The sequence below is a fragment of the Passer domesticus genome, chromosome 21, assembly GCF_036417665.1.
Source record: "Passer domesticus isolate bPasDom1 chromosome 21, bPasDom1.hap1, whole genome shotgun sequence".
Taxonomy (NCBI): Eukaryota; Metazoa; Chordata; class Aves; order Passeriformes; family Passeridae; genus Passer; species Passer domesticus.
In genome coordinates, this window is record NC_087494.1 from 320,925 (window position 1) to 334,936 (window position 14,012).

The following is a 14,012-nucleotide window of genomic DNA, read 5'->3' on the forward strand; positions in this document are numbered from 1 at the left end:
AATCCTGCAGGATTTTCCCTCCTGGCTGGGGCAGTTTTGTGGGAGCTTCCCTTTCCAAAGGGACAGCAGCTCTGGACAGGGATTCCACAATGCTGAGATGAAATTTTGACTCATTGTCACCCAAAAACTGGAATTCCCATCTGCCAGAATCCCGCGGGATTTTCCCTCCTGGCTGGGGCAGTTTTATGGGAGAAGGGACAGCCCTGGACAGGAATTCCACAGTGCTCAGGGGAAATTTTGCCTCGTGGCTGCCCAGAACCTGGGGCTAGGATGGGCTGAGGCAGCAGATGGGGCTCCACGGAGTTTAATTGCAATTAGAGTTTACTTCTGAGGGCAAACACGGAGCAGCCGAGCCAGGGCTGGAGTGAGTGTCCCTGGATTTCAGCACGGCAGCCATGCCACCCCCGGGTGAAGCCTGGATCCACCAGGGCAGAAATTCCTGCATTTCTCCAGGCTGGGATGAGGCCATGGTGATCCGGGAAGAGCTGGAGTTGCTGCCTCACTTCTTCTTCTTGTTCTGGAACAGCTTCAGGATGTGGTTCTCAATAACCTGCTGGACTGAGGAGGGAGAGGTGGGGTTCAGGGAGGCTGCTCTGGGAAGGAGCTGGTCATCGTTTTACTCCTGTTTTCTGAGGGAAAATCCCAGTTTCCTGAGGGAAATCCCTGTTTCCTCAAGGGGAAATCCATTTTATGAGGGAAACCCCTGCTTTCTCAGGGCAAAATCCCCATTTCCTGAGGCAAAATTCCCGTTTTCCGACGGAAATCCCCGTTTTCTGAGGGGAAGACCCTGTTTCCTGAGGGAAATACCAGTTTTCTGAGGGAAACCCCTATTTCCTGAGGGAAACCCCCACTTTTTGAGGGAAACCCCTGTTTCCTGATGGAGATCACTTGCCTTTCTTGTGTCCCAGGGCCACGGCCAGGTCCATGGGGGTGTACCCCGAATCCGCCTCCTCGGTCAGGTCAGCGCCGCACGCTGCAGGGCAGCAATGGGGGCTGCCAGGGGGAACAGGCGCCCCAAAGCTGCCCCTCGCCCCTCAGCACCCCTCAGCCTCTCCTCCCAGGCAGCAGTTCCAGCAGACAGAACCGCCAGGAGCAGATTTTGGCCTTACCCAGCAGGGCCTCCACACACTTGACGTGGTTCCCGCGCACGGCGTAGAGCAGGGGGGTGCCCCCGTTCTGTGGGTGGGGAGGGGGCGAGACGTCATCCCTGGGCTCACAGGGCCCCCGCTTCATCCTGGGGTCCCTCAGGGGCTTCCCCACCTGCTGGGATCTCATCCCAGCCTCTCCCAGTTCCGGACTGGGATCCCATCCCAGCCTCTCCCAGTTCCAGACTGGGATCCATCCCAGCCTCTCCCAGTTCCGGACTGGGATCCATCCCAGCCTCTCCCAGTTCCAGACTGGGATCCATCCCAGCCTCTCCCAGTTCCGGACTGGGATCCATCCCAGCCTCTCCCAGTTCCGGACTGGGATCCATCCCAGCCTCTCCCAGTTCCAGACTGGGATCCATCCCAGCCTCTCCCAGTTGCAGGCTGGTGCCCCCGGCCATGCTGATGGTGCTGTCCCCGCTGTCCCCCGGCTGTGCGGGTGGCACTCACCCAGTCGTAGGTGTTGATGTCCACGTCCCTGTCCAGCAGCATGGTGACGATGTCGGTGTAGCCGCCCATGCTGGCCAGGGCCAGCGCGCTCTCGCGCTCCTTGGCCAGCGCGTGGGGATCGGCGCCCTGGGGACAGCGGGGACGGCTGGGACACTGCCCTGGGGACAGCTGGGACAGCTGGGACACTGCCCTGGGGACAGTGGGGACACTGCCCTGGGGACAGCTGGGACGGCTGGGACACTGCCCTGGGGACAGCGGGGACAGCGGGGACACTGCCCCGGGGACAGCCCGGTGACACTGCCCACAGCAGGGACAGCTGGTGACACTGCCCACAGCCACCCTCCCTGGGCTGACAGTGCCCCTGCAGCACCCTGGGACGGTGGAGGACAGAGGGAGATCCCAGGATTATAAAGGGAGATCCCAAGATTAAAAAGAGAAGGAGATCCCAAAATAAAATTCCCGAAATAATCCCTGGGTTAAGGAGAGAGATCCCAGCACTAAAGACAGAGGCCCTGGAATACAAGAGGGAAATCCCAGAATATAAAAAGAGATCCCCAGGGGCAAGGACAGATCCCAGGATTAAAGAAGATCCCAGGATCAAGGACAGGTCCCAGGACCAAGGACAAATCCCCAGGATTAAGGACAAACCCCAGGACTAAAGACAGACTCCAGGATGAAGGACAGATCCCAGAATTAAGGAAGATCCCAGGATCAAGGACAGAACCCAAGGCGAAGGCCAGAGCCCAGGACAAGGCCAGAGCCCAGAATGAAGATCCCAGGACAAGGCCAGGGCCCAGGCCAGGGCCCAGGGCAGCCCCAGGAGCCCCGGGAAGCCCCCCAGCCCCTCCTCACCCACTCCAGCAGGTGCCGCACGGTCTCGATCTCGCCGAAGGCTGCGGCCCAGAGCAGGGGGGTGAAGCCTCTCTCGTCGGGTTTGTTCACCAAATTCTCACCTGGGGAGGTGACAACAGCCAGCTGGACCCCCCCTGCTCCCAGTTCAACCAGTAAGGGCTGGTAAATCACCCCAGCCAGCTGCTGGGTGGTTGGAATTGAGGACTTTTGAGGATTTTTCCGATCTCCAAAAGTGGGGAAATCTCCACAAGAAGCCCCAGTTCCAGTGGTGTTATGGCTGGGTGGAAAGCAAGTGCGAGGTCACCAGAGGGGACCTGGCAGGTCCTGGCAGGGCCAAAGGGACACCGACCTTTCCTCAGGTGCTCCTTCAGCTGGGTGAGCTCCCCTTGGGCAGCGAGCTGGTGGATGGACAGCGCTGCAAGGGACAAATCCATCAGGGAAAAGGAATTCCCTGCAAATGTGGGGCGTGGGAGCTGCCCCAGGGCGAACCCAGCCCCGCCCTGCTGTCCCCAAAACCCCGGGGTGGCCCCAGCCCCGCCCTGCTGTCCCCAGGGTGGCCCCAGCCCCGCCCTGCTGTCCCCAGGGTGGCCCCAGCCCCGCCCTGCTGTCCCCTGCCCCTGGGGACACTGGTGGCACTCACTGTCCAGCGTGGCCGGCAGCGCTGACACCTCGTTGCCTCTCTGTCTGTTGGTCAAGGTGTTGGAATGCTTCAGGGGGAAACCTGGGGCAGCACAGAGCGTCTGCAGCTTATTCTCCATTAATTTGAGGTTGTTCTCCATTAATTTGGGGGTATTCTCCATTAATTTGGGGTTTTTCTCCATTTATCTGAGGTTATTCTTGATTAATTTGAGGTTATTCTCCATTCGTTTCTGGTTTATTTTATATTTATTCATTCTCCATTTATTCTCTATTTATTTACTCTATTAATTTCAGGTTTACTTTCTATTTATTTAAACCCACACCACCCAGGTCCATCCCCCTGTTTCCCATCCTTGCCGGGCTGCACTTGGGGATCCCAAAGTGTTCCCAGCCCTTGATCTGCAGTTTTACTGGGGAAAATCCAAGGAAAATGAGAATTCCCATCTCCAATTAGAGAGTGGAGCTGCAGCGACCTCTCAGGGCTGGCAGGAGGAGCGGGCACCAAACTTTGGGATCGGGATTGGGGTGGGATTTCCCACACTTGAGGCCCTTTCCTGGGCTTTTTGGGATGGGAGATGCCAGGGAGCTTCCCCTGTGTGCCACACTCACCGTCCAGGGGCTCGCTGGGGCTCGGGGAGTCCACGGGGGCAGCCGAGGAATCGCGCGGGGTCTGGGCTGCACCTGCCACGCGGGCACCTCGGGGTCACCTTGGGCACCTCGGGGTCATCTCGGGCACCTCGGGGTCACCCGGGCACCTCGGGGTCACCCGGGCACCTCGGGGTCACCTTGGGCACCTCGGGGTCACCCAGGCACCTCGGGGTCACCTTGGGCACCTCGGGGTCACCCGGGCACCTCGGGGTCACCCCAGGTACTTCAGTGTCACCCCGGGCACCTCGGGGTCACCCTGGGCACCTTGGGGTCACCCCGGGCACCTCGGGGTCATCCGGGCACCTCGGGGTCACCTTGGGCACCTGGGTGTCACCCTGGGCACCTCGGGTCACCCGGGCACCTCGGGGTCATCCGGGCACCTGGGTGTCACCTTGGGCACCTCGTGTCACCCTGGGCACCTCGTGTCACCCTGGGCACCCTCTGGGGTGTCCCGGGCCGGCTGCTCCCACCCAGCTCGGGGTGCCCCCACCAGACCCCGGTTCCCAGGAGGGTCCCCAGTTTGTCCCCAGCATTCCCAACTCACCGTCCCCTGGTTCCAGGAGCGCCGCGTCCCCGTCCTGCGGGGGACACGCCGGGGGGACCCCGCTGTCCCCCATGCTGCCCTTTCACTCTTTTCCCCCTTTTTCCCCCAGTTCTGGGGGTCCTGTGCTGCAGGGGGTCCCCGACAGCTCCTTCACCGTCCCTGCACGAGGGTGGGGTGGAGAAGGGGATCAGGGACGTGTGGCACAGACCCCGAGACCCCCACCCTGCAGCGGGGCCTGGGGTCCCCTCTGCCCCCCATCCCCATTCCTGGGGTCCCCCTTATTGTTCTCACCCTATTTTTGGGATCCCCCCTTCCCTTCCCATCCCAGTTCCCGGGGTCCCTCTCGCCGTTCCCGTCTCTATTTCTGGGGTCCCCCTCTCTGTCCCCTTCCCCGTTCCTGGGGTCCCCCTTTTTCTCCTCATCCCCGGGTCCCCTCTGTCCCCACCCCAATTCCCGGGTCCCCTCTGTCCCCATCCCCGTTCCCGGGGTCGCTCTCGCCGTTCCATCCCCGTCCCCGGCACTCCCGACACTCCCAACCTCCGCTCCCGGAGCTCCTCCGAGCCCGGCACCCCCGGGACCTCCCCAGCCCCTCACCGCCGATCCCGATCCTTTTCCCGTTCCTATTCACGGTCCCCCTCCCGTCCCCGGTTCCCGTTCCCGTTCCCGATCCGTTCCCGTTCCCGTTCCCGTCCCCGGTTCCCGTTCCCGTTCCCGTCCCCGGTTCCCGTCCCCGGTTCCGGTCCCCGGTCTCACGCCGCTCCCGGCGCTCCCGCCCCTCACTTCCCGTTCCTGCGGCCGCGGGGCCCGGCGGGCCCGGGGGTTCCGGGGGGCGCGGCCCGGCCCCGCCGCCCCGAGAGGCCTTGGAGCGGCACGGGGGGCCGCGGGGACACCGCGGGGCGAAGGCTGCGACACCCCCAGCGCCTGCTGAGGGCAGCGCGGCCCAACCGGGAGGCACCGAGTGTCCCCGCGGGTGACAACGGGGACCGGGGGGTGACACCGATTTGGGAGGGGGGCGCTAGGCGGAACGTCGTTCCCGCGGCCGCGTTTCCAGCCGGGGCTGTTTTCTCTGCCCGGGGCGGTTTCGGGGGCGCGCCGGCGGAAGCGGAAGTGGCGGCGGGCGGGATGGAGGAACCGGAGATGCAGCTGAAGGTGAAGAAAGGTGGGAGCGGCAAAAACGGGACCGGGAGCGGCAAAAACGGGACCGGGAACGGCACAGGCGGGACCGGGAGCCGCGGGGATGGGCTGGGAGGGCTCCGCCGCGGCGCTCTGGCCGCCGGAGCGCTGCGGTTTGCTTGGCGGCCTCTGTTCCCCGGGCTGCTGTCGGGAGGAGCCCCGGGGCGTCCCGGGGGGATTCTGGGCGTTCTGTGGGATTTTTGTGGGGGTTCTGTGGGGATGTGTCCCGGGTTCTGTGTGGAGATGTTGCTGAGGCTCTCTGTGGACTTCCATGGAGGTGTTTCCATGGGTTTCTGTGGGGATGTTCCTGTGAATTTCCGTGGATTTCTGTGGAGATATTTCCATGGGTTTCTGTGGATTTCCACTGAGATATTTCCATGGGTTTCTAGAGAGATATTTCCATGGGTTTCTAGAGAGATATTTCCATGGGTTTCTGTGGATTTCTGTGGAGATATTTCCATGGATTTCTGTGGATTTCTATGGAGATATTTCCATGGATTTTCGCGGAGATATTTCTATGCATTTCTATGGAGAGACTTCCATGGATTTCTCTGGATTTCCGTGGATTTCCACTGAGATATTTCCATGGATTTCTGTGGATTTCCATTGAGATATTTCCATGGATTTCCGTGGATTCCCACTGAGATATTTCCATGGATTTCTGTGGATTTCCACTGAGATATTTCCATGGATTTCTGTGGATTTCCACTGAGATATTTCCATGGATTTCCGTGGATTTCCACTGAGATATTTCCGTGGATTTCCGTGGATTTCCATTGAGATATTCCCATGGATTTCTGTGGATTTCCACTGAGATATTTCCATGGATTTCCGTGGATTTCCACTGAGATATTTCCGTGGATGCGTCTCCATGGATTTCTTTAGATTTGCAGGCATTTCTGTGAAGGTATTTCTATGGAGAGACTTCCGCGGATTTCCCTGGATTTCCGTGGATTTCCACTGAGACATTTCCATGGATTTCCCTGGAGATATTTCCATCGATTTCCGTGGATTTCTGTGCATTTATCGGGATTTCCGCTGAGCTGTCTGCCGGGCCTGGCCCCGCTCCCCCCGCCAATCCCGTTTTTCCCGTTTTTTTTTCCCGGTTTCCCCCGGTGTTTCCCGTTCACCCCGGCTGTCCCCCGTCAGTGACGGACCGGTTCACGGAGAGCCTGTACGTGCTGGCCAACGAGCCCTCGGTGGCGCTGTTCCGGCTGCAGGAGCACGTGCGCCGCTCGCTGCCCGAGCTGGCCCAGCACAAGGTGCGTCAGCCCGGGAATTCTGGGAATCCCGGGAATTCTGGGAATCCCGGGAGCCCCGGGGATCCCGGCACAGCCGCTCCGGGACCGCAGCCCCTCCTGCCCGACATTCCCACAGGAATTGCCTCTCCCCGGTTTAAATCCCTTCCCTGGGATTCCCAAAATCCCAAACCCCAAATCCATTCCCTGTGCCTTGGAACTCCCAAAACCCCAAATCCATCCCCTGGGTCCTGGGATTCCCAAAATCCCAAATCCATTCCCTGTGCCCTGGGATTCCCAAAATCCCGAACCCCAAATCCTCTCCAGCTCCTTTGGAACTCCCCGCACCTCTGGAAGCAGCTCCGAGTTTTCCTTGGATCCTTCCCTGCTTGGACATCCCAGGGGCCCAGGGGCAGCCACAGCTTCCCTGGGAATCCCATCCCACCCCATGGATCCCACCCCATCCCATGGATCCCATCCCATCCCATGGATCCCATCCCATCCCATCCCATCCCATCCCACCCCATTATCCCACCCCATTATCCCATTATCCCATTGTCCCACCCCACAGCCCCGTTCCCAGTGCAGATCCTGATCCCTGTTTTCCCCCCGCAGTCGGACATGCAGAGCTGGGAGGAGCAGAGCCAGGGAGCCATTTACACCGTGGAGTATGCCTGCAGGTGTGGAATCCTGGAATTGTGCCCGGAAACCCCGCAGGAGCCAGGGGAGGAGGGTGGCAGGGGCTGGGATTTGGGATTTCCGCCTTGGGAGGGAAATCCCTGGAGTTCTGAGCTGGGGAACCCAGCAGGATCCAGGGAACGAGTTGGGATTTGGGATTTCTGCTTTGAGAGGGAAATTCCTGCAATTCTGAACTGGAAAGATCTAGGGAATAAGTTGGGATTAGCTTTGAACACTTTGACGGTAAAATTCCTGGAATTTTGGGCTGGAAAGCCCAGCAGGATCCAGGGAATGAGTCGGGATTTGGGATTTCCGCCTTGGGAGGGAAATCCCTGGAGTTCTGAGCTGGGGAACCCAGCAGGATCCAGGGAACGAGTTGGGATTTGGGAACTCCTGGCAGGAATTTCAGCATTTTCTGCAAGTTTTTCCCCAGTGGAAAACCCCTCCAGCCTGAGCTTTCCTGGGATTGGGGGGAACAAGCAGAATTTGGGAATTCCAGCTCCGTCTCCTCCCCCTTTTCCCACTTTTCCAGTGCCATCAAGAGCATGACTGACAGCAGTGTTTACTTCAAGAGCATCGACAGCCTGCTCAGGCACTCCATAGCCATGAAGGAGCAGCTCAGCGCCGCCCAGGGCCGCAGGTACCCGGGATTCCAGGGAGAAACTCCAGGGAAAACTCCAGGGAAAGCTCCAGGGTTACCCAGGACAGCGTTCCCTGACTGAAACCCCATTCCCTCAGGGAAAAGGGTGCTGTTTGCTAAGGGGAAAGTGGGAAGAAATTGAATTTTTGGGAGGTTTTTGGGGAGATCCGAAGGGTTTGGAGTTTAGGGATGCAGGGGTTATGAACCCCAGAATCCCAGGAAAAGAATTCCAGGATTATCCAGGACAGCATTCCCTGACTGTTCCCCCTTTCCCTGGGGAGAAACCAGCACTGTTTGCAATGCAAAGAGTGGGACTAAATGGAATTTTAGGGAGGTTTTGGGATTTAAAAAAAAAATGATGATTTTTTAGGATTTGTTTTAAATTTCAGAGGATTTTTTTTTATTTTTGGGGGGATTTTTTTATTTTTGGGGGGATTTTTCTGGGTTTTGCGTTTTTTTTTTTGGGGGGGTTTTGTGAGGGGGACTTTTTTTTAATTTTTTGAGGGATTTTTGGGGTTTCTTTTGACTTTGGGGGTGATTTTTTGGCATTGTTCAGGCTGCACAAGTGGCTGTGCCACCCCAACAACAGCCCCTTACCCAGCAACCACCAGCACAGGGAATTTCTTAAGGAAACCCCAAATTTCCCACATTTTCAAGCTGCTGAATTTAACTTTTCCTTTTTTTCTTTCCACAGCACCATCACCCCCCAGCCCAAGAATCCTCCAGGCACTTCCTGATTTTCATCCTGAATTTCCCAGCCTTGGGAAAAAATGGGAAAACCACAGGTAGAGAAGCCCCTGAATTCCCAGGAACACAAAAAAAAAAAGAGCTGGAAAATCCCAAATCCTGATTTTTGGGACCTTTTTTCCATGGAAAAACGGGGTGGGTTTGTGTTTGTCCTCCCCATTTTTCCCAGGCTTTTTTTTTCCCAAAAAAAAAAAACCAAACCAAATGAGGTTTTGCTTTGGGAATTTGGTATAAAAAGCTGGAATGTGAGCACATTCTCCAAGCTTTTGTTGGGGAGGAATTCTCCATGGAGAAACTTCTCCAGCTGCTGCCAAGGAATTGCTGGGTTTACTTTTAATGAGGACGAGAATAAAAAGGAAAAAAAAAATACAAAAATCCCCAAAAAACCAACAAGAAAATTCCTTTTAAAGGTTTTCAGCTTTTCTCCTGCTGTGGGAGCTTGGAGCTCCTTTTTTATCCTGGGGTTTCCAAGGGTATGGAGCAAAAAATGTGGAGTTCTAGGCTTTCAAAGGAGGAAAAATTCCTTAAAATCCTATGAAATAAAAAAAAAAGTTTTTTTTTTGGTTTTGGAGGTGTCTGGAAGGGAGCAGAGCTTTGGTGTGGATCCCTCCTGGATTTTCCAGGGATTCAGGGAATGGCTGAACTCCAGTTCCAGGGGAATTGCTCTTGGGGTAACAGGTGGAATTTGGGATAACAGCACTGACACCCCAAATCTGCTTTTTCCCACCCAAAATCTGTTCCTGGCCTCCCAAACCCCCTTCCTGCCACCCCAAAGTTGATTTTTTCCACCCCGAAGTTGATTTTTTCTACCCCAAAGTTGATTTCCCCACCCGTGCCAGTGCTGAGGATGAGGATGGAGCAGGGAGGAAGGAGAAGGGAAATCAGCCAGGATCTGCTGGAAAAGTCTGGAATTCTGCTGGTGAAAATCCCAATTTCTGCTCCCCATCCCCATTTCCCAGAGCTGGGATGGATTTGGGTTCTCCAAGCAGGCAGCACTGGGATTTTGGAGGAATTTTTCCAGGAAAAAAACCCCCAAAACTGTGAAAAACCAGCAACAGCTCCTCCTCCAGAGCTGCAAATCCCAGGAAACTCCGGGAAATCCCGAATTTCCCTCACACCAGAGTGGAGTCCTTGGTGGCTCTGTGGGATATCCCATTCCTCGTGCCCCTGGGGATGACATTCCAGGGCTTTCCCTGCTCCTGGAGCAGCCCCGAGCCCAGGAGTGTCCTGTGAGTGCGGGACCAGTCCTGGGCTGGGGCTTCCCTGGGGAATTCCCTGCTCCTGGGGAATTCCTGATGGGCTTCCCTGGGGAATTCCCTGCTCCTGGACAGTTCCTGATGGGATTCCCTGGGGAATTCCCTGCTCCTGGGGAATTCCTGATGGGATTCCCTGGGGAATTCCCTGCTCCTGGACAATTCCCGCTGGGATTCCCTGGGGAATTCCCTGCTCCTGGAGCTCAGGTCGCTGCTGGAAGCCGAGCCCGGCTGGGATTTGCCGTCCAGGGAAGGTGGGAAGGAGAATTCCGGGTGGATTTCGGGGCGGGGCCGAGCAGGAGCCGCGTCCCTGAGGTTCTCGTACAGGGCTGGGGAAGGCTCCGAGCCCTGGGAAATTCGGGAAAGGCGGGAAGCACGGAGCAGCACGTGGAGCAGGGAGACGAGCAGGACGAGGATTCCAGAGGTCAGGATGCAGGCGCTGGCAATTGCAGCCTCCAGCTCGAACAGCAGCAGCATGGACAGGGCCAGAGCTGGGGGGAGCAGAGCACAGGGCACCTGAGGGGCTGGGCCGGGAATTCCTGGGACGGTTCAGGCTGGAAAAGGGCTCAGGAGTAAACAGGGATGGGCTGGGAATTCCTGGAATGGTTCAGGCTGGAAAAGGGCTCAGGAGTAAAAAGGGATGGGCTGGGAATTCCTGGGATGGTTCAGGCTGGAAAAGGGCTCAGCAGTAAACAGGGATGGGCTGGGAATTCCTGGGACAGTTCAGGCTGGAAGAGGGCTCAGGGACAGCTCGGGAGAGCCTGGGAAAGAGCTCAGGAGCTGGGATTAAAAAGGGATGGATTTGGAAATTCCTGGAGTGGTTGAGGCTGGAGAAGAGCTCCAAGTCCAAGCCGTGGCCGAGCCCCTCTGGGTCACCCACTGCCCACCCAGGAGCCCCTCCAGGAATGGGGACCCCAAAGCTCCCTGGGCACTTCCAAGGCCTGGGGCCCTTTCCAGGAGGAAATTCCTGCTGCTGGCCCAGCTGGGGCTGTCCCCTCCTGTCCTGGTGTCCCCTGGGACCCTCCTGGCTGTCCCCTCCTGCTGGGGGCTGGGGGACACTGGGAATGTCCCCCTGATCCTGCTTTTCTCCAGGCTGGGCCCCTTCCCAGCCCCCTCAGGAACTCTCCAGCTCCCTCAGGAATTCTCCAGCTCCGTTCCCATCTCTGGACCCCTCCAGCTCCTACAACATCCCAGCCTGGGCCCCTGGGATGGGAATTTCGCGCTGTGGGAAGGAGCTGCTGGAGCCATTTGTGAACCAAAGCGGTGCTGGAGCGGGAACCAGCGCAGGCTGGGCTGGGAGCACTGGGAACACTGGGAACACTGGGAGCACTGGGAATACTGGGAGCACTGGGAACACTGGGAGCACTGGGGCACACTTGCCTGTGAGGTAGAGGCAGAGCCCGCAGCAGAAGAGGCCGACGGCCGCGTGCCGGACGCTCCGGCTGTCCAGGAGGAACCAGACTGCCCTGGAAAAGGGGGAAAAGAGGGAAAAGAGAGAAAAGAGCCTCTGGAAGGGCTCCTGGCAGGGAAAACAGCTCTGGGCAGGCTCCAGTCCTGCTCTGAGCCCAGGAAAATCTGGAGGGAGGAGCTCAGGACTGCTCCTGGTCTGAGCCCAGGAGAAAAATCTGGATTGAGGAATTCAGAACTGGTCCTGGTCCTGATCTGACCAGGAAATCGCTGGAGTGAGGAACCTGAGCCCAGGAAAAATCTCAGAGATGAGGAATTCAGAACTGATCCTGATCTGAGCCCAGGAAATCCCTGTAGTGAGGAACTCGGGACTGCTCCTGCTCCTGGTCTGACCAGGAAAAGCCTGGAGCCAGCGCAGCTCGGGGACATCGCCGCCACCTCCTGGCCACGGCCCGAATCCGCTTTTCCTCCCCGCTCTGAGCCGAGAGCTCCAACTGCAGCTGGGGAAACTGAGGCACGGGGGAGGGATCTGCTGGGGGTTCCCGGGAAAAGGAATCCTCCTGAAATTCAGATTATTTGGGAGGAGCCTCCCCGCGCTTTGCTCTGGGAGTTTTTGGGAATGGAATTTTCCCTGAACTATGACCTCTCAATTCCCAAATTCCAACTTCACAGCCCCCAAAAAGGAGCATTTACAGCCCAAAATCCAGGCCGGGACCACAGGAAAATTCTCAGCTCGGCGGAGGGAATTTGTTGTTGTTCATTTTCCAGCTCCCACAAAAAGCCGAGTTTGTTGTGGGAATTTTTTGTGTTTTTAGGGAAATATTTTCGCTCTCCTCCATTAATGAAGCGTTGGGCAAGGCTGAGGAGGCGCTGCTGGAATTTCTCCAGCCCGGTGCTCGGTGCAGAGCCGGGACTGATTGGATTCTCTAATTAGGGACACAAAGGAGCTGTGGAAACATCGTCATTCCCTTCCAGCGAGTTTTGACTGAAGTCAGAGCTCCCAAAACTGCGTGAGCCACCCCGCCAAGCCCAGTTGTCACCAAAATCCTTTAAAATCAGATTATCCCCGAGGTGGTTTTTAGTTTTAATCCAGATGCTGGGCCAGGAGCCCCCGGCCCACTCCAGATCCATGAAAAAAAAAAGGAATTTCTTTGGCAATAACTCTGCAGGTGTAAAAAGTGCTGGTGATGATTAAATCAACACGTGGCTGGCGTTGATGAGCCAGCCCTGGGGACATTTTGGTGGCCCGGTGGTCACCCCAGCAGTGACAACACTTTGGGGCAATCCCTGGGGGCTCAGGTGACCCCAGGAGCTCCTGGAACGCCCCCCAAAACATGCTGGGAGTTTGAAATCATGGAAATTAAACCCCCTGGATCGCAGCCAGGTCTAAACTTGCTGGTCCCCGTTTCTAGAGTCTCTAAAACTCGAATTAAGGAGCTCAATTCCACCCTTGGGGTTCACGGAGAGGAATTTGGGGCGTTTTCCACCGATTGCTCCCCACAACCCCCGTTTGGAGGGGACCCAGCAAATCCTCACGCGGATTTTGGGGCACCAGAGGAGCTGGCACCCCGAACCCTTCACTCCCTGTTCCCGCCGCATCCTCCGGCCCTTCCCTCCTGCCCGGTCCCTCCGAGCATCCCTGAACCCTCTGAGCATCCCTGAACCCTCCGAGCATCCCCGAACCCTCTGAGCATCCCCCGGCCCCTCCGAGCATCCCTGAACCCTCCGAGCATCCCCGAACCCTCCGAGCATCCCCCGGACCCTCCGAGCATCCCTGAACCCTCCGAGCATCCCTGAACCCTCCGAGCATCCCCCGGCCCCTCTGAGCATCCCGGAACCCTCCGAGCATCCCTGAACCCTCCGAGCATCCCGGAACCCTCCGAGCATCCCCCGGCCCCTCTGAGCATCCCCCGGACCCCTCCGGCATTCCTGAACCCTCCAAGCATCCTGGCCCCCTCCGAGCATCCCCGCCTCTCCCGGTCCCCTCGATCCCCGGTCCCCTCGAGCCCCGGTCCCCTCGATCCCCGGTTCCCGGCTCTCACCGCTCGGGCCCGGGCCCGGCCCGGCTCAGCTCGGTGCTGCAGTAGCCGTGCAGGAGGCAGAGCAGGAGGCAGCTCACGTTGAGCACCAGGCAGAGCGCGGCCAGCACGGCCGACACCGGCAGCAGAGCGGCGGCCACCGGCTCCGGGAGCGCCCCGCGAGCGGCACCGCGAGCGGCCCGGCCCGACGGCAGCTGGAAGATGAGGCTGGAGGAGAGCAGGGCCATGGCGGCGGACAAGGTCCCGAAGAGCAGCAGCACCGTCAGGGCTCGCTGCGGGTACGCGGAGGGCATGGCGGGGCCGGGACCGGCACCGGGGGCCGGGGCAGCCGGGGGAGCGTGCGCTGCCCGACTGCTCGGTGCCGCCGCTGCGGGAGCTCGGACGGGGAATGGGAACCGGGCACGGGCACCGGGCCGGGAGCGCCTCCGTGCCGCGGCGTCCGCCGGGGCGGGCCCGTCCTGCCTCCGGTGCTGCCTCCGGGCCGGGACCGTCCCGGGCCGGCTCCGCCCCCGGTGGGGCCCCGGGAGCCTCCCGGGGGCGGAGGGAGGAGCGGGGGTGG

The 14,012-nt window shown here is 58.7% G+C and overlaps 3 protein-coding genes across 4 annotated transcripts; 1 reads left to right on the forward strand and 2 right to left on the reverse strand.

Annotated features, from left to right (window-relative positions):
• Positions 1 to 288: 288 nt before the first annotated feature.
• RFXANK (regulatory factor X associated ankyrin containing protein) lies at positions 289 to 4,598 on the reverse strand. 2 transcript variants are annotated; one of them, XM_064396581.1, is made up of 9 exons: positions 4,279 to 4,598; positions 3,696 to 3,767; positions 3,088 to 3,168; positions 2,797 to 2,862; positions 2,448 to 2,548; positions 1,596 to 1,721; positions 1,110 to 1,176; positions 893 to 973; positions 289 to 558 (listed from the first exon to the last, which is right to left on the reverse strand). In XM_064396581.1, the coding sequence occupies exons 1-9, from the start codon at positions 4,349 to 4,351 to the stop codon at positions 500 to 502; spliced, it is 726 nt and encodes a 241-aa protein (XP_064252651.1). In that variant the 5' UTR covers positions 4,352 to 4,598; the 3' UTR covers positions 289 to 499. The 2 variants fall into 2 exon arrangements, with proteins under 2 accessions (XP_064252651.1, XP_064252652.1); XM_064396582.1 differs by having other exon boundaries at positions 304 to 553; positions 4,279 to 4,429.
• A 401-nt stretch (positions 4,599 to 4,999) lies between these two features.
• Positions 5,000 to 9,313, forward strand: BORCS8 (BLOC-1 related complex subunit 8). Its single transcript, XM_064396583.1, has 5 exons — positions 5,000 to 5,437; positions 6,601 to 6,713; positions 7,305 to 7,369; positions 7,900 to 8,007; positions 8,702 to 9,313. The coding sequence occupies exons 1-5, from the start codon at positions 5,401 to 5,403 to the stop codon at positions 8,742 to 8,744; spliced, it is 366 nt and encodes a 121-aa protein (XP_064252653.1). The 5' UTR covers positions 5,000 to 5,400; the 3' UTR covers positions 8,745 to 9,313.
• Positions 8,940 to 13,921, reverse strand: TMEM221 (transmembrane protein 221). Its single transcript, XM_064396575.1, has 3 exons — positions 13,457 to 13,921; positions 11,388 to 11,473; positions 8,940 to 10,498 (listed from the first exon to the last, which is right to left on the reverse strand). Exons 1-3 carry the CDS (start codon positions 13,744 to 13,746, stop codon positions 9,867 to 9,869), a joined length of 1,008 nt encoding a protein of 335 aa, XP_064252645.1. The 5' UTR covers positions 13,747 to 13,921; the 3' UTR covers positions 8,940 to 9,866.
• Between the last annotated feature and the right edge of the window lie 91 nt (positions 13,922 to 14,012).